Source organism: Pelecanus crispus, chromosome 3 (assembly GCF_030463565.1).
Source record: "Pelecanus crispus isolate bPelCri1 chromosome 3, bPelCri1.pri, whole genome shotgun sequence".
Lineage (NCBI taxonomy): Eukaryota > Metazoa > Chordata > Aves > Pelecaniformes > Pelecanidae > Pelecanus > Pelecanus crispus.
In genome coordinates this window covers 4,652,458-4,671,961 of record NC_134645.1, presented here as the reverse complement: position 1 = coordinate 4,671,961, position 19,504 = coordinate 4,652,458, and the positions used below count along the sequence as shown (strand labels likewise).

Below are 19,504 nucleotides of genomic sequence, written 5' to 3'. Positions count from 1 at the left end.
TAAAGTATTAATACAACTGTGGTGCCTCTTCAAGATGTGCTGCCTGGTTTTGATGAAAACCATGCTTTGATTTTGTAACTTGAATGATAACATTAGTCGGTTCTTTATCTTATGTGGTTAATCTACAAGATCCAGGAAAACCCAAAGAAGAAAAAGAGATAATCCAAGAGGTTTTCAATAGTTTCCATCACATAGTTGTACTGTAGGTAGGAGTAGTACATGTTCTTCTTTCACCCATCACAGAGGAATCTTTAGTGGAGTCCTTTGAACTTGTGGATCAAGGAGAAGAAGCCTGTGCTTCTCCCCAACTCCAGGCTGTGCTGGCTCTCCAGTTTGTTCTGCCAAGAATCACGCTACCAGGCCATAGCAGAGATCACGCTTTCAGCCTTTCCTGTGTCTAAATTTGTATATAAAGGAGATTCCACACTAACAGGCCACACTGAACTTTAATACATTTTCTGTGGTTGAGGGAGATGTGGAAACTGGAGGTACACCTTTGCAACAGACTCCAGTTGTAAACATCTCTAAAGAGGTAATGATGTCTTGATCAAGCAGTATGCAGTGTAGTCATAGAAAACATCTGGGTTTGTATTTCTGTGACGGGGTGCATTGTGTTACGATAGTTAGAACCAAGCAGCAGACAGGAATATAGGGGGAAGAGGCCTTGAAAGCAAATCTCAACACTGCTTTTAACATGCTAGTCTTTCCCACTGATTTTTTTTTTTTTTTTTTTTTTAATCTCCAGTGTGAATGTAGTAATACCAGATTCTGTAAAATGCTTTGAAATCTGTAAACAGAACACACAATGTAATTGACCTTCGGATTAAATGACTGTTAAGTATGTGTGTCATTTTTCAAAGGTGTAACAGATTTGTTTTTATTTGAAGCCGCAGCCTATCTCTTGGTGTCGCTTATTCCAAGCAATTCCTTCCGTCAGATGTTCCGATCAACTCGCTCTTTGCACATCCCTACGCGCGATCTGCCTCTCAGTCCCGATACTACAGTAGTTCTTCATCAAGTCTACAATGTGCTTCTTGGCCTTCTTTCAAGAGCTAAGCTATATGTTGATGCTGCTGTTCATGGCACTACAAAACTTGTGCCCTACTTCAGTTTCATGACATACTGTTTGATCTCAAAAACTGAGAAACTCATGTTTTCTACTTACTTCATGGACTTATGGAACCTTTTCCAGCCTAAACTTTCTGAGCCGGCTATAGCCACCAACCACAATAAACAGGCTTTGCTGTCTTTTTGGTATAATGTGTGTGTCGACTGTCCGGAGAACGTACGCCTTATTGTACAGAATCCCGTGGTGACGAAGAACATTGCCTTCAATTACATCCTCGCGGACCATGATGATCAGGATGTGGTGCTCTTTAACCGCGGGATGCTGCCTGCCTACTACGGCATCCTGCGCCTCTGCTGTGAGCAGTCCCCTGCGTTCACGAGGCAGCTGGCTTCTCACCAGAATATCCAGTGGGCCTTTAAGAATCTCACGCCACATGCCAGTCAGTACCCAGGAGTAAGTAGATCGATACCAAAAAATACCGTTTCCTTGTCAGTATTTCCTCTCTTACTGGATGTCTCTCTTAATGAAAGAGATGAAAAGACTTATTTCATGTATCCAGTGGTGAAAGTATTATATTTTGGTTTCCTGGTGTAAGTAATTAATAATGCATTTAGATCCGATTACTGTGCTTGGGGGGGGGGGGGGGGGGATTGTTTTGGTGTTTTGGATTTTCTTTCTTGCTGTGTAGCAGTTGGAGAGCAGATGTTTTTTTTCTGGAAGCAGACACTGGTGTTTCCATTGTTCTTCAATATTCTGTATGCCAGTCTAGTCGAAAGAAACTGGGAATAGTCTTTAATGGTGGTCTCAAGAAAACATGTTGCATTCTAACATGCTAAGTTGGAGGAATTCCCAGGGAGTTTCTTCTTTGCTTTCAGTTTCTGGAATAGGCCAAGATTTAGCCTGTTGCATTCAAACGGAGGATGGCCTGGTGTTCACCTTGGGAGCGCTTGTGTACCTTTTCCAAAATATTGGTACAGTGGGAAGTTGCGCTGTCTCTACAACATTGTGAGACTTGTAGTAGAGAGTAGATACTGGTTAAAAGAGTCCACATGTAATGATGAAAAAACAGGCTTACAAAGTTTTTAAAAGCCAAAATAGGCATTTTTGTATGATTACTCATTGACTATTGCTTTGGGGTCCTTCACAGGTGTACAAGGACAGAAAGAATACAAAGATTTTCCTCGCTATGTAGAGGAGGAGGATGCATGGAATCTTCTATGAGCTCTAGCTGAGCTCATAGAGTAACTTTATGCTCTGACAGTCCTGGGAGTAGCCCTGCTGCTTTCATTGTTTTCATCTCCCCTCGGAAGTCTCAGTTTGTCTTGCTAGGGCAGGGACTTCAGTTACTCCACTGTCTTTAGTGTTTCCCATGCACATGGGACTTAGTGAGTTTTAGCACAAGGAGCTCTCTGAATTCTGTTACTTAGAATGTAAACATTATCATCAGAGAATGCGCATGCCCATGCTGCAGAAGATGACCCTACGTTCCTCAAGGAAAGCCAGGAAGTTCGGTGACATGGCTCAGGATTTCCACATTCTCCTCCCTCTCTCTGTCTCTCTCTGAGCTGTGCTGTTAAGAGACATTAAAACATCTATTTAAGGCTCATAAGGGTTATCTCAAATATCCGAGTCCTAACCCACGCAGTAAATAGTAAAGGCTAAAAGCAAACTGCATTGAAGATAGATAAGAAATAGCCACAACTTCTATATCAAAATTTGAGTTTTTAAGAACCACTTAGTTTTAATTATTTAAGGTTAAAATGTTGCCTGCTGATTTTTATAACTTTGTTATAATGCTTAGAACTGTATTCCCATCTAAATTTGCTTACACATACTTGTTCTGTATATTACTTAGTAGAAGTAACAGGATAAGTAATACGAATAGGAAGATACAAACGATAACGTACTGAGAGAGATTACTCTAACCGAATATTTTTGTGTGTTTTAGGCAGTAGAAGAGCTGTTTAACCTCATGCAACTGTTTGTAGCTCAGAGACCAGACATGAGAGAGGAAGAGATAGAAGATATAAAGCAATTTAAGAAGACAACCATAAGCTGTTACCTGCGCTGCTTGGACGGACGGTCTTGTTGGACTACTTTAATAAGGTACGGTAGTAGTGAAGTTGTAGTGTAATAATCTAATCCTGTTTGAATAAGAGCTGTATTTCACCAAATGTGAAGTACAAAAAAAACCAGTGGTGTTATTTTGATATTCTTTTTGATAAAGTTTTGGGGCTACTTTTATTCAGAAGTAAGCAAACAAAGTTACAATTTATAACTTTTTTTTTTTCAAAATCCATTGTTTGTGAATGTGATTTATTCTAGAATGTTTCATCTTCTAAAAATTCAGAAACTAAGCAAATATTTTACAATAAACAGGTGTAAACCATGATTGGTATTGTCAGGGTTCAAAAAGAAACACCATGACAAAATTGAATTAGTAGAGCCCTTGGGAAAAAAAAAAAAACCTAAAACCAAATCAATCAATGTTCTAATTCAGCATTTAAGCTGAAGTTCCATTCTCAGCCTAGCGTGATTAGTCTAGATTGGCAAAGCAGCAATTTCAGCTGCTGTTGGTGACATCTGCTATTCTTGGGCAGAAATGTTTTTTAGAAATACTGCCTGTGGGACACAGTTTTATTGTATCGCACCATCAAATAGTTTTTCATTTCTGGTCTATCTTAGTAGTACAGCTGAAACTGTTGCTTGGGTATTTTCAGTATAACTATAAATTGCGGGTGTATGTAGGTCAGGCACTGGGGTTTTACATGCAACTGTTGACGCATTGAAACACTCTGGTGCAAAGGGAAAACGGCCTGTCTTACCTGAAGGGATTACATACCGTCACCTGTCGCACAGCCCAACCAGCTTTTCCCAAACGCTCTGGAAGAATTGTTTTGTTGAGAGGAACCGTGCACGAGCATAATCCTTTATTTTCTGTTCTGCTGTAAGCATAAAATATTCTGATAGAAATGTTTTTACACATTTCAAAGTCCAAACACATGCTTAACTGAACCTATTTAAATGTATCATTTTGACAAGCATAAACTTCTGTCTTTGAAGTACCTTATTTTCCTCAGTTTTAGCATTGTTGCAGACATTATTTGGGAAATATTTCTGTAAAGGTTGTTTATAAATTACTTTTGATAACATAAAGTTGACATAAAGGAAGTTAGCATCAGAGGCATTTTTAAATGAGAAAATGGGGAAAAAAGGAAGAGAAATAATTATGTTCTTTTGGGGTTTCTTTGTTCTTCTGTGATTGTTTTCCAAAATACAGCACGAGCATAACAATTTTAAGCATTTGTATGAATTATGAAAAGATTATACGTATTTTTCAGTGTTCTCAATGTTTGGATTTTCTTCCTAGTGCCTTCAGAATATTATTAGAATCTGATGAAGACAGACTTCTTGTTGTGTTTAATAGAGGATTGATTCTGATGACCGAGGTAAATACTTTGTTATTTAATTATCGTAAACACCTCGCTTTCTTCATTGCTTCCTTCCTGACAATGTGTTTGCTTTAAATTTTTTCAATATGGTATAATTTAAAATAAAGGTAAGAAATATGTTGATTAAGTACTGGCACAAATGTAAAATCTTAAGGATCATAGGAAGGACAAAAAATTATTTACCAGACATTTTGCATGTTGAAACGCTAATGTAGGAGGCTAAGTGAGTAAATTTTGAGGCAATACAAATCTTAATCCAGGATAAAGATAACAGATTAGCTGATGACAGTGATTTGGTAGGATAACTATAAAAGAATGCAGCTTAAATAGGAAAGATGATCAAGAAATAAAAGGGCGATGTGTCGCCTCGTACATCAAGGGTAGATACGCTCGCTCTGAGGTTCATAATGGCGAGTAAATTAGGTCTGCTGAAACAGTTGGAACTTAGCAAGACATGTCGTGAGTAGTAAGAAGTCAGTGTTGGCTTTCTTCACATAGATACTTCCCCTGCCACCTTGAAGAAGATTTCTTTAGTAGTAAAAAGATGAGGAAAATGTTTGCCTGGTTCTAAGACAGAGGGTAAGCCACCAACAGGTTATGTTGAGAGGAGTGAGTTTATGCTTTTTTGGTGTCATTCTCTTTATCACATCAACTGTGAGTAAATGGCTGAGCACAGTCACACAATTATTACTAGTTTAGAAGTGTTGAGGCAACAGGTTAAAATGCAGAAATAAAGGACACTTAGATGCAGTTGCAGTTAATATTTCTGAGTGCTTCTTGGGCACTTCCGAGGCAATTCTCCCTATCTTTTCTACTCATTGTGCTTTTCTTTCCAAGAAGGAGTGGTCTAAGAACACATAAACTAGATTTCTTTCTGATGAAAGTAAACCTAAAGATGCATTTCCAGAGCACATATAGTGTATTCCCGTTGTAAGTGGATATTTGATCCATGAGACTGGACCAGAATTAGTTCAAAATGGAAAGGAAAAAGAAGAATAAATAACGCAGCCCTGAAATGGGTACAGTTTGGATGTCAAGCCCCTGCCCACCAACAGTTTCACTCTACAGACCCACTCATACTGTCCTGCAGTAATGTAGGAGAAGCCTAAAAGACATTGCTGAAAAAGCTCCGAACTGTTAGTGGCTACTTTAACATGAGTGAGATACCAGAAGACTGAAAAAGGGCACATACAGTGTTTATCTCTTCTTTTTTTCCTTTTGTCCTTCTTAAGATTGGTGTAAGGTCTTGGATTCTATTCAACACTTCCATTATTGAGTTGATGGATGAGAACGTGTGTTTATTAAATATGCTGGCAATGCAAGATGGGGAAGGATGCTAGATCCTTTTGAGAACAAGAATAAAAATCAAGATTGTCTGGATTATTGTTGGAGAAAGGGTAAAAATAAGACGCATGCATTCTTGGCATATGTAGAATGGTGTATTCAGGGAGGGATAATAAACTGGTAAAAATCCGTGTTGCAAGACAGGTGGATAGGAGGTAGTTGTAGCTGTGCAGTAAATGGGATAGTGGAATAGACTGCTTCAGAAGGGTCAGCCAGCACAACTGGAAGTCGTCAGGAGGGCTTTGAGCAAGCCTCTGTCAAGGATGTAAAGACATTTAGTCTGCCTTAAGGCATGTGGATGGCGTAGATGATGCTTTGAGGTTGATTCCAACCCCATTTTTATATGGTGTATATAAAAAATTCTCCTTTTTTTATGTCATTAGTTTGTATTTTCTGGGACAAAGTGTGATAGAAAAAGCTGAAATTACAAAATCAGTTAGAAAAATAAAAACTAAGATACGGCAGTACTGTTTGAAAGTTGAGTTTTCATGAGCTTGTTACAAATGTAAGCCTTTTGATGAACTACAGTTAGCTTACAGTCACTAAACTTGGGCTAAGAAGTTAGGAACTGAGCTGTAGCTTTATTCGTACATGAAACTCATAAGTAGATGAGGATATATACATAGATATGTATAAAGAGAACTTGGTTTAACAGCTCTAGTTAACCCTGATCCACGCTAACAACGGCTACTTAAGTTTATAAAGAATGTGTAATATAAAATGCAATTTATCCTGTGTAAAACATTGCTAGAAATTAGCCAAAACTAACGTTCAGCTTTTAGCTGAGTTGCTTTACAGCTTGAAATTACCAGGCCTTATATTTTCACTTGTTCACTGGAAGTGTTTTGCGTGGTGAAAAACGTTGCATCAAGGAGCTGTCACGTTCAGGAAAGTTTTCCACTTAGCAGGGTTGGCCATGTATCTTTTATCTTCACTGTAGTATAAAAATGACACATCAAGATTTTGCATTATAGGGAATGAGATTACTGCTTCTTTATCTTTAAAATATCCCAGCAGATTAAATATATTTTCTTACATCTTGTGCTAGAATTTTTGCAGTTCAGAAATGAGTTGCTTTTCCTTCCCAATACTTCTATAAATCACAGATGCCCAGAAGGTGTTTTAGTTCTAAAAGGAGAAGTCATTCATCTGACATACAATCATATAGCATATGTCCGGAAGCAGCATTTTGAAAAATGACTAGCATCGACATTAATCTTGCGGTTTTTCCCCAAATTCACATACCCGTGTCTGTCTGTGCATCTCTAATACCACTTCGTACGTTGGCACAGAAATACTGGGATTACAGATACATAAAAATACCGTGTCTCAAATTACGCTTTGCTTGTTGGGTTTTAGGTAAATGTTATGCGTGAAAACTTTGTAATTACATTAAGCCACTGACAGAAAGCTTTTACCTTGAAAACAAATTCAGGCTGTTTGTAATGTCCCCCTCTATAAGCGGTATAGGATGTGCTCACGAAAATGCTCATTTCTTGAGATGGGTGGTAGCTCCTTATAGAGGGGTTATTGTTATAATAAATTGTACAAATTCAGTTTCCCTCGGACATGCATGTGAGAAAAATTAAATACGATTCTAGTTTTTGGGTTAGGTGAGAAGAACAAAAATCAGCCTTTTGGCCAAAGGCAAGTTTCATTTTAACCCCCCCATACCAGACTAGCTGTTGTTCATTGTTACCAGAACTAGATGGCCAGGTCAACAGTTATATTTGGTTGTTACGGAAGATACCGGGTTGTTCATTTGTTCGCTCCCTTTCCTTCTCTCTTTCTGCCCCTTTTCCCCCACCCTCCCCTCTTTATTTTCTTTTTTTTTATTTTTTAGTAAATATATTAATTTTGTGTACAGATTTATTCTCTTTTTAAATGTTGTTGTCTTTGAGTAATTTTGCGATGACATCTAGCACAGTATGTTTTAATACATCTTGTTTGAGCGTAAAAAAACATGTAAGAAGTGGTATCTGTAGGATAGAAATGGAAACGATAACAAGTGCGTTAATTTGGCAACATAAAGTTTTGGCATTTTTTTTCTTTACAGTCCTTTAACACGTTGCACATGATGTACCACGAGGCCACAGCTTGCCATGTGACTGGAGACCTGGTAGAACTGCTGTCTATTTTCCTTTCGGTTCTTAAGTCAACACGTCCATATCTGCAAAGAAAAGGTTCGATTATAACTCTTCAAAGGATGGCACCTGTTAATTACTTTTCATGACCCAAACCCTAGTATTTTATCTCGCTTATTATCTGTGTTTAAAAATATCCCATACAGCAGGAGATATGAGTATTAACAGTTATTAAAGTGTTACTTATTATTTATTGACGTCATACGAAACTAGATTAAGTACGTTTAATAGCAATGGACTGGTGAGACTTAGCAGCTTTCTAGATGGATTAAAATCATGCTAGAGGAAAAAGAGATTCTTCAGCAGTAAAATTCTGTGCTTTCTTTAATGAGCTTTTGAGCAATTAACTGAACAGATTTCTATGGTTTTTGCATTTGCAGATGTGAAGCAAGCTCTCATTCAGTGGCAGGAGCGAATTGAATTTGCCCATAAGCTCTTAACTCTGCTAAACTCCTACAGTCCCCCAGAACTCAGAAACGCTTGTATTGGTAAGTCGTAACAGCGTAACTGCAGTCAGGAAGGACCTGTTCTACGCAGTTACTGCTTTGAGATTTAAATTCCATTTCTGCAAGTGCAAATGCTTGCTAGATGCTCTGTAGATTGGGATTGTTTATAGTCCTCTTGTCAATACATCGGTATTGCCATTGTTCCTATTCTAAGTATTTCTGGTTTCGTCAGGTTAAAATTAATATTCCTACTCCCCTCGGCATGCAGACTGTGTGCACAAAAAGTCGGCCTTCGTTTTGAGAGATCAGTCTGCTACCTGATAAGGGGCATGATTAAGGAATAACTCCTGAATTCACGTGTCAGTGAGTTTAGAATCAAATCCCAAATCCTACATTAAAATTCAAATATTAACTAACGCTCCACTTGGAAGGATGCAAGGTGACCAATTTAGTCTGAGTAACAGCTTTTAGTGTTCGTTTTTATGCTCCCTTACTGGGAGGTATAATAATAAAAGTAAAGCTTAAACAGCTTGTAGAACTGAATGGATTTGCTTTTTAAAATCATAGGCATAGACATTATATGAAAGTGTCTCTCCTGCATTAGAAGACCTATTTCAGAAAGTTTTTCTAGTTTAGGGGTTTTTTAATATTATTTAACAGATATAATCTGCATTTTTATGCATGTTGATGAAGGCCTAAAACTCTGTCCAAATTACCTTTTTTTGTGTGTGATTTGTCTGCGTTTTCCCCTTATTTTGAGCGCCTTTCTCATTGTCCTCCTGACTGCTGCTGGTTGACATTTTCCAGGCATCAAACCTGATATGTTTAAGAAGCAGGAAAGAGGGTAATTCTATTGAGCTTCTACTTTCTACAAGCTGGCACCCCTCTCACTGGTGGTTGATGGACCACTGAGCAGGTTTTCTCCCAGTGGTGGAGGTGAAGGGAATCTTGACTGGTTCGGGGGTGTTCTCTTTACGTGCTATTCGCAGTAGAGCCTACCTCCACGGCACGCACAAGGCGCAGCAAAAGCGCTGTGACAGAGAGTTTGAAAATGCATGAGCCTGAAGTTGAACTGTTTGCTGTTAAGAAATAACAATATGTAATAGCAAAACCAACTTTTTGTTTGTAGATGTCCTCAAGGAGCTTGTACTTTTAAGTCCTCATGATTTCCTACATACTCTGGTTCCATTTCTACAGCACAATCATTGTACATACCACCACAGTAATATCCCAAGTAGGTATTTCAGCGATTGTATTTTGAAGTTCTCTTACGCTATTATTACTCTACCGCGTTCCTTGCTGATGTCAAATACTGACCTTTTAAATGTCTCCCTATTTTATCCTAACTTGTACTGCAGTGTCTCTTGGACCTTATTTTCCATGTCGTGAAAATTTGAAATTAATAGGGGGGAAAAGCAATATTCGTCCTCCACGGCCTGAACTTAATATGTGCCTCTTGCCTACAATGGTGGAAGCCAGCAAGGTATGTAAATGTACGGTCTTATAAATAGCTATTTCTCTATCATTTTCCCTTTGTATAAAAGTATTACGAGGCTCCAGTAGCGTAATGCATCTACGTTTTCTTTGTAAACAAAGCATAATTCTTCTTCAAGATGTGTTGTCCTCATATACTCCATTCTAGATGTGCACTCCAGAAGCACCATTTCCCTGCCCTTGGTGACACACAGCTTCATATTCCAGGCACAATGAGAGTTTGAACCGTGTATTCCAAAAAAAAAAACCCACAGCACGCATTTTGATAATCTTCCAATCTGTTTGTGGCATTTATAAAGAAAATTCAGGAACCGCGCAGGGATTGTCCAGACGGGTTTCAAAGTATGTTACGATTTATTAGCAGGCAGCCGAGTAGATCCTCCAGGTTTCATTAGAGTCCATTCCACCGGGACTGAGGCATAATCTACTACTTGTTTGGGTAAAATACCAGTACCTGAAATACCACGTAGGGCTTGAAGTCTTTTACTTTCCATTTTCCCTTCTGTGGGCTTCCTGATGGGATGCCAGCTTCGGTGGGGCTACTTCGTAGTCGCTTGCCACGTCCCGTTATTGCAGTCGCAGCAACGGTGGGATTCAGCTCACGTAACTTTGCCTATCTAAAAGCTCGGGGTCCAGCTCTGTCTCTGGTTAACGGCGATAAACAGTTGCCCTCCTTCCTGTCCCAGACGCCTGAGTCCGGCTGAGGTGACTCTTCCTCTGGAGGAGTCTGTCTGTCTGTCTCCCTCCCTCCCTCTCTCTCCATTGACTGCAGGGCGTACTGAAATGACTAGATTTTAGATAGCTAAAGTCAGGTAAGGTGAATCCCACCCTAAAAGGAATATGTATGGACAATCATTTGAAGAAGGAAAACTGGTTACTCGCTGTACAGTAACTGTGGTTCTTCAAGATGCTTTGTCCACACAGATTCTGTGCTCCTCCTCCTGTGCTAACTCCGAGTCCTGTCATAGGGGATTCTTATCGGTGAAGGAATTGAGTGGTGGTTGAAGCCGCCATACCCCTTATGCCCTCAGGTACAGTGGTCGCAAGGACACACTGGGTGCAGGCACAGCCCCAGTGGACACTGCTATTCAGAAAGAATCCAATCTCCTGCACATGGGGCCTATGTGCACGTAGATGGGAATCTGTGTGGGCAACACATTTCGAAGAAGCACGGTTACTGTAGGGTAAGTAACCCTTCTTTTTTAAAGCTTTCAAAATGATGCTTTGTATATTTGTGCACCGTCAAATTTCACTGTGTACCCAGAGTCGATTAAACAATGCGCAGAGCCAGAAATTATCTGTAGCGGGTTTTTTCCGTCATGCATCCAGAGGTAATGGATGTGACGCTAAATAACATAGACGCTTGAACTTAAAAAGTCGCCATACCGTACGACACGGTGTTTTACACGTTCTAATGAATTCATGTACATTAGGAAGCAGAAGATTTTTAAGCCTCTAAAGCCACATCCACGATTACGTTTCCCTGTGTTTTTGCATGCTTATTTTTCATTCATTCGTTTTGTGTAAGATTGCATTTGTTTGCTTGAATTTTTGAGATTTCCTTTTGGCTATCTGGTCTACAGAAGCCGATGCCGTTTTAAGCCTATACATCCAAAATACATTAAAATACTGGCACGCAAAACCCTTGGCATGTATTTATCGTTTGGTTTGAGACATTCCTGAAAATACTGCTTGGAAAGCTCGTGAAGCTCAGGCTTGAAAAAATTCTGACTTCTGCAGATAGTAACTGGCAAATGATGATTTAAAAAGCAGCAGTGCGTATATATTTAGGTATCTGTATAGGATTTAAAATTACTGCGCTCTTTTCTTGTCATCTTCAAGACGTGGTATTCGCACAGCTTTGCGTCTTCTCGGTCTGTTGATTCAGAATCGTACGATAAAAGCTTTTACCGGTGGGGGAATCGCATCTGCCATCCCTCCTCCCATCTCACCACTGTGCTTGCCAAGGGCTCGGTGAGGGGACACAGCTGGCCTGGGCTAGACCCCGAAATTCCCATCGTGTTTTCCCGTAGTATCGGATTAAACGCTGCAGGGCAAGAAGTGCAGTAACGTTAAGCTAGATGCTCAGGAAATCTGGTTGCTGTCCAGTTGCTTATGTAGTTTAAATGAGGCTCTCTTAAATCTTCAGGGCAAAGATGATGTTTACGATCGTATGCTGCTAGACTACTTCTTTTCTTATCATCAGTTCATCCATCTACTATGTCGAGTTGCAATCAACTGTGAAAAGTTTACTGAAACTTTAGTTAAAATGAGTAAGTATGAAGGTTAAACAGCCTAAGGATTTTTTTTTTTTCTGTGATAACTGTGAGTGCTTCTCCACCAAGTTTTATATTCAACATTTTTAAGAAAAAGCAGAGCTTGTGAAACTCGCTGCATTAATCATTCTGGACATTACTTTTACCCACAAAACTGTGTGACGTGTGCAGTGTAGTGCAGTTTTACCTTCGGGACTGTAGGCCTGTCCAGAAAGCAGCCGAGGCAACCGGTGAGAATTCAGTCTCCTTGCACATTTAGACTTTAATACAGGACTCACTGAAGCTTGGTTTTTTGGGGTGTTTTTGTGGGTTTTTTTGGTTTGGCACTTTGGCTTTGGATCAGATCCCGAATCCTCAGCATCTCTGCCATGGCGTTAATGGGCAGTCTGCCCAGGAGCGTACATGACCAGCCAGCCACGACGGCACTGGTTCTGTTGTTACCAGCCTGGCTTTATTTTACTCCATAGCTTAGGGAACCACCACAACATTTAATTACGTTTATAACCGTTCGGTCATGTGGTTTGCACCCGATACTTGTTTCAGCTCTGCCAGTAGATACCACCAGTATTTGGGTTTCTTCTTGTCACAATGTAAACCTGGTTTTTTGGGGTTTTTTATCTGTCCGACTGCCCCAGCCGTTCCGCTGGCTCTCTGCAGGAGAGCATCCCGCCTTGAATTGCCCCACTAAGTCCATGTGCTGCTCCAAAGGGTCACCGTGGTGGGTTTGTGGGCTTGTTTGGTTTTTTTTTTTAATTCCGTCTCTCACCACGGACCCTAGGACAAGCCGAGTGACCCAGTGTGGTAGGTGCAGATGCACAAACCTCAGCGTCACACAAATAGTTGTTACATGGACACGCTGACTGGGAGCCGTCTCGCTGCGGTTGTCTAAAAATCAGAGGTATAGCCAGGCGTTCCTCTGTAGTCAGTGGAGAGACGTCAATTCCTTCCAAGCGAAACTGATCTCCCCATTCTGAAATACCTTAAGCAGAATGAACGCCACCTGAAAATACCCGCTTGTTTTCTTGTTTTCTCTGCCTGTAGAAGCTGGCTAGCTAGCTACGATTAAATACCGCTTCTAGACAAATAAAACCACACAAAACTAATCTTGTCCAAAGAGCAACGATAGCAGAATTCTTTTGATCCCCCAAATCACCCATTTGCTCGTTGTTTGTCACGCTCTTCTGACTGTAACTCTGGCGTGATTAGTACTTACTATAGGTTGTGTTAGTTACGCAATCCCAGTAGGTTTTATATCCTTTGCTGTTGTTCAGTGTATCCCTTAACTCTTTCATGGTCTGGGTAACAGTGCTGTGTGGGTTAATAATGAAGATTACCCGTTAAAAATTACACGCTGTTTTTAAAAAAAGAGAGTTAAAACCTGTAAGTGCTGTAGCTGACCAGTTGAAAATGGAAGAGAATTTATTACAATAAAATAATCTGATTACAAAGCCAGAACTGAAGCCAGCGCTTTAGGTTTGGTTTTACATTTCACAGAAATAGCGAAGGGATACGTCTATTTATTAAATGTACTATAAAAACTTCACAGACGTTGGGACTTTCCAATTATAAAAAGTGCTTAGAATGTGGTCTTATAAAATGATATGGCACCTTGGTACTACTGTTATCAGGAAGCGCGTATCTCCAACAAAATTCTCACACAGTAACACTTTCTCATAAAATTTCAGGTGTCCTAGTTGCATATGAAGGTTTGCCGCTTCATCTCGCGCTGTTCCCCAAGCTTTGGACTGAGCTTTGTCAGACTCAGGTAAGAGCCAGAGAGTTTGAGAACTAACGGAATGGGAATACAGCCAAAATCCAATGAATGTGAAAGAGAGATTAACGTAAATTGTAACTAGTGCGTATTGTTTAATCACTCAACATACTAGCATTTTGAACAGAAAATACCTCTGCTTATGTTGCCTGTCATCTGATAAAACCCATAAATCACACATAAAAATCTGGCCAGTCGTATTTGCTCCCAGTATGCCCTCGGTCCTGCAAAAACTTACACAGCAACTTCACGCGGTATGTAATATTGGCAGGATGGCAGCCTGAACGGTGTACAAAACCGACTTCATCCCACCTCTGAATTTCCAGCTTTTTACGTAGCGTAAATGCTGGTACGATGGAATAAAAATTGGGAGATCTCTCAGTGGGCTATCGCCGTGCGCCTGCTGCGAGGAGGGGCCTTTGCACCTCCGCAGGACCCTGCAGTTGGCTCACGGACTGGCAGACACCGGCCCTTCAGATACTCACTGATCGTGACAAACTGGCGCTCCTGTGGAATACGCTTTGTAAAAGGAAAATGGGAAATAATAATTGGCAATAATTAATTTGTACAATTTACTGATGCCTGATAGACCTGAAATGTTCTTATCAGTAAGAGTGGTCCAGTATGAATTAAGAACACCAGTGGGCCCGGCGTGGATGTCTGCAGCGCTACCGCAGCGCAGTGCGTCGGTGATGACTTTGCAGTGTTCTCTCTCTCTTCTCCAGTCCGCAATGTCAAAGAACTGCGTAAAGCTCCTCTGTGAAGATCCAGTTTTTGCAGAATATATCAAATGTATTCTGATGGATGAAAGGACCTTTCTGAACAACAACGTTGTATACACCTTTCTGACCCATTTTCTTCTAAAGGTGCGTGGTCTTTTAGCGATAATTTCCATTTCAAGAAATGTGGTCATAGATGCTATTTCAGTTTTGGGTACTGTTCTCACAGTTCCATTTTTTTGTGGGTTTTTTTTTTTTTTTTTTTTAAAACCTTACCTTCTTTTCACAGGTCCAAGGGCAGGTGTTTTCTGAAGCAAACTGTGCCAACTTAATCAATACTCTAATTACAAATCTAATAAATCAGTATCAAAGCTTAGAATCTGACTTCAGCAACCAGAGAGTTGAAATTTCCAAAGCAAGCTCTACTTTAAATGGGGTGAGTCTTTTCTAAGCCATTCAACTGTCGGCATCATTTAGGAGGCAGCTTTATTTTCCACGGAAAACCCTTCAGTGCCACATGCCAGGTTCTAATTAAAGCGGTGGGCATCGTTAGCTCTACTTTGTGCACGAGCTGGACTGCTGGTGAGAGCAGGGGAGGCTGCCTTAACTGGCTGGCTGGAGACGTTAACCCCTACCAACGAGACAGCCGTAAATTTACGGAGCAGCAATCCAAACTGTCCAGAATTCTCCGTTCCACCTCGGCGTGCAGAGCGTACATACTTGGGTCTCCCAAGCTGATGGTGGGGACCGCGAGGCTGGGCGGAGGGCAGCTTGGTGTGGAAAACAAGTAACGCAAAGTGCGGTAGAGTTACCGTAGAAATGTTCTAACGCAGCGAAAAGATTCCCTCTTGCAGCGAGCGGCACGGTACTGTCCTCTGCTTGGGACAGATCCGTGTTAAGGTCAGCGTATCGGTAGCGAGTGGGAAATTTCAGTAGCGCAAGCATATTTAGAATGTGACCTTTCGGATGTACAGAACACATTGAAGCCTCTGCTTATTGCACAGATCTCGGGGGGGGGTAATGAAGTAAGAGTGTGAAATAAGGCTAGTTACGTTTGCTTGCCTCTGTTTTTTTAGGACCTCCGAGCACTTGCCTTGCTGCTTTCGGTGCACACTCCCAAACAGCTCAATTCAGCCCTGATTCCAACTTTACAAGAGCTTTTAAACAAATGTAGAGCTTGTCAACAACAGAGGAACTCATTACAAGAGCAAGAAGCCAAAGAAAGAAAAACTAAAGGTTTGCTTTCTATGAGAGTGTCGCTCTAACAATTCTAAGGTTTTACAAACTTAAAGGAACGCATTGTTTTCTTACCACGGAAGGTGGGCCGTTTCTTGGCTCCAATCCCCAACGCTACGCAAGAAATAGCAGTTTATTATGGAGCTAAAATTCTAGGCGGTTACATGAATTTCCTGCGAGGAAATAAGTATTTATTGAAGTACCGTGTTTAACATGGAAAAGGATAAAAACACGAAAGGAAAGGCCTGTTAGTTGGATGTGTGGCACGAAAACAATGCGCTTCCCCTGAGCGAGTTTTCCTGTTTGTTGCAGACGACGAAGGAGCTACTCCTGTGAAGCGAAGACGGGTGAGCAGTGACGAGGAGCACACTGTAGATAGCTGTATCAGTGATACAAAAACTGAACCCCGGGAGGCGTTGACCCCAACGAGCACTTCGGATAACGAGACGCGGGACTCTTCGATCATTGATCCAGGCACTGAGCAAGATCCTCCTTCCCCCGAGAACAGTTCTGTCAAGGAGTACAGAATGGAAGTTCCATCTTCATTTTCAGAAGACATAATGTTAGCGACACGGTCACAGCACACGGAAGAGCAGTCAGGGAACGGTAAATTTGAAGAATGCAAAGAATTTAAAGACCTGCAGACTTCCAAGGATTCCATCGGCGCCGAGGAGGACTCGGAGTTTCCTTCCACATCGATTTCGGCAGTTTTATCTGACCTCGCAGATTTGAGGAGCTGCGATGGTCAAGCCTTACCATCCCAGGACCCTGAAGCTAGTTTATCCATCGGCTGTGGCCATTCCAGAGGACTTTTTAGTCACATGCAGCAGCATGACATTTTAGACATCCTCTGTAGGACCATTGAGTCTACGATTCACGTGGTCACAAGGATATCTGGAAAAGGAAACCAAGCTGCTTCTTGACATTAGATGGAGCATGTCTGCTTTTAAGTCTTTTTTTTTTTTTTTCCTTCCCCCCCCAAAAACCGCTGTTTGTATAAGTTTTGCTTATTTCTGTTTTGTGCTTCAGTTTGTCCAGTGCTCTCTGCTTGAATGGCAAGATAGATTTATATGCTTACTTCTTGGTCAGGCAGAACTCCAGATTTCTTTTCTTTCTTTCTTTTTTTTTTTTCTCCCTCCCCCCCCGCCCTTTTTTGCCTCTACCGTACACTTTCTTAAAGGGCAATCAGATAATGGATATGTTTTATGTAATTAAGAGTTCACTGTAGTGGCTTTCATTTAATATGGCTGTCTGGGAGAACAGGGCCTCGTTGCCCTGGATGATGTAATTTAAACTTATGGCATTTTTACTGTGTATAATATGGTGTCCTCTGTGCCAGTTTTGTACCTTATAATAGAGGCAGATTGCCTCAGATCGCTGTGGTTCTTATTATCAAAATTAAGTTTACTTGTATACTAAACAACCACAAGAAATTTGATTCTGTAAAGAATCCTCTTTAGCTGTGGCCTGGCAGTATATATATGGTGCTTTATTTAACAGAATACCTGTGGAGGAAATAAAGCACACTTGATGTAAAATTAATTGTTTTATTTTTATTGACATGATCAATTGCTATTCTGTGCACTTCATTAAACTGATTGTGATGACTTTTCATTTGTTTATAATATGTCGCTTCAGTCTTTGGATTTCTCAGCAAAGATGACTTCAAAAATGAAACGGCTGCAGAGAGAAACGATGATCAAATGTACATAATCGATGTCGGTCCTTTTCTGCTTTACTCTGTATGGATGCTCAGCCGCGCAGCGGGGTCGGAAGCCGGCGGAACTTGGCGTTTCCCTATTTTTAACCCGTGTTAGCCGTCCGTTTCTCCTGCGCCATTTGCAGACTGACTGCCTTTTTCCCTCCACCCGTGCTCCCCGGGGCCCGCCCCACCCGGCCGCGCTCCCTCGCTTTCTTGACGACTTCACCCCCCGCAACGCTGGAAGGACTTTATCACCTTTCCCGGTCACATTTCCTCCTGTTACTTCTGAGCAATATCCGTTTCCTATGTGATCTTTTGGACTGTCAATGATACTGGTTTTAATATCTGATTAAACTCCATTTTCAGCTTCATCTTCCAGTTGCTTAGCTCATTTGTTTTTCTGTTGTCTTCATAACATATCTCCCGTGGTCTTTTTTCTTCCAAATTCCATCGTTCTGCCCACCATTTAATGTCATTCCGCATCATTTGCTTCTCCACGGTTCTATTATGTGATGCTTTTGCGACTCCTCTTACTCTCTCTGAATCTACTCTCATTTTCTTTAACCTAAAGTCATTAATTAATCATTTCTGTCTTCAGACTTTACATTCCCCTTTATTAGCACTTCTATTCCTGCATTTACAGACACTACATTGATGCTGGTGAGCGCTTAAGTTGGTCTCCTTCTTATTCAAACATGAAATAATTGCGTTTTCGCTCTCTTTAGGAATAATTTTATTACCCTTTCTGATCAACTTCTCCATACACTGTAACTTCAGAGAAATCAGCAACAGCTTCTACTCAAAACAGAAGTAACCAGTATCAGAATTCATCAATCAAGTCTTCTACCAAGCCAATGGTTGGGGTGAGATGTCTTTAGGAAGATAACTGCCTATCCATCTAAAAATCTTTGAGAGGTGAAGCGGCCATTATAACCCTTTGGTGAGTAGTCTCAGTTAATTAATCACGCTTACTCAAAACCTGCATCTGATTTTTGGCATGTTGTCTGACTGCACCTTTCAACTATGGCACTTTGGCTTTGCCTTCTCATACAGGATGAGCTCACACCGTAATTCTGTTACTGAAGAGTGGGATTATGTCTTTTGTGATGGTTTTTTCTCATTATTTCGAACCCCCTTTTTGAAATGTATACCAAGTATAAAACAGTATTTAGTAACGATTTCGTAAATGATACACAAGTCAGTCATACACCTTTCTTCCTCTCCTGTTAGCCCTCCTGTGTTCAGCTGGTCACCGACTACTGACTAGGCCCTTTAAGTAATTTTTAGGATGTTTTCCCCCACAGAGCTGTAGATAGCATTTGCAAATGCTGTTGGTGGCAATTTTGTACTTTATTGTCAGTTATTTTCTCACAAATAGGTAACTGGCCTTTTAGAATCCCACCAGAAGTCCATTTATTTGACAACCATTTTCCATTACCAAAGACGTTACAGTTGCGCGTTAACGTTTCAGCGATGCGCTGTGTTGGGATTTGGTGGCTCTCTAAGCAAAGTATTTTAGGTAGTAAGACATGCACCGTATGTGTAAGCTGTGTTAGGCCAGCAGTTCCCTTTGCAACCCCTTTGAAAAGCTACATCAAATTTGACAAGGTAATATTAAACATGTTGATTAGCTCTAATTGAATGATTATCCTGTAGTTCTGAATTGACTGAATTTAATAGCTTTTCTATTATTTTGCTCAAAAGCTGTGTCGAGATTACCAGAAGTCTCATTCTTACTATTCTTCCCTTACATTACCTTCCCGTTTCCCCCTTAAGCTGAGTATTCCTGCAGTTTTTATTGGGAATTCTTTCCCAGTATTCAGGTTTTAGAACAAAGGTAAGCAGTACCTG

The 19,504-nt window shown here is 40.6% G+C and overlaps 1 protein-coding gene across 1 annotated transcript in view; it reads left to right on the top strand.

Annotated features, from left to right (window-relative positions):
* Window positions 1–16,912, top strand: part of USP34 (ubiquitin specific peptidase 34) — a 121,976-nt gene extending 105,064 nt beyond the window's left edge. The window contains exons 69-82 of the mRNA XM_075706775.1: window positions 888–1,522; window positions 3,018–3,175; window positions 4,440–4,518; window positions 7,922–8,048; window positions 8,390–8,497; window positions 9,585–9,689; window positions 9,814–9,938; window positions 10,981–11,133; window positions 12,099–12,222; window positions 13,911–13,990; window positions 14,722–14,862; window positions 15,005–15,151; window positions 15,792–15,951; window positions 16,264–16,912. Coding sequence (XP_075562890.1) covers window positions 888–1,522; window positions 3,018–3,175; window positions 4,440–4,518; window positions 7,922–8,048; window positions 8,390–8,497; window positions 9,585–9,689; window positions 9,814–9,938; window positions 10,981–11,133; window positions 12,099–12,222; window positions 13,911–13,990; window positions 14,722–14,862; window positions 15,005–15,151; window positions 15,792–15,951; window positions 16,264–16,874 — 2,753 coding nt within the window. The 3' untranslated portion in view covers window positions 16,875–16,912. The remainder of the gene's footprint in view (window positions 1–887; window positions 1,523–3,017; window positions 3,176–4,439; window positions 4,519–7,921; window positions 8,049–8,389; window positions 8,498–9,584; window positions 9,690–9,813; window positions 9,939–10,980; window positions 11,134–12,098; window positions 12,223–13,910; window positions 13,991–14,721; window positions 14,863–15,004; window positions 15,152–15,791; window positions 15,952–16,263) is intronic.
* Window positions 16,913–19,504: the final 2,592 nt, after the last annotated feature.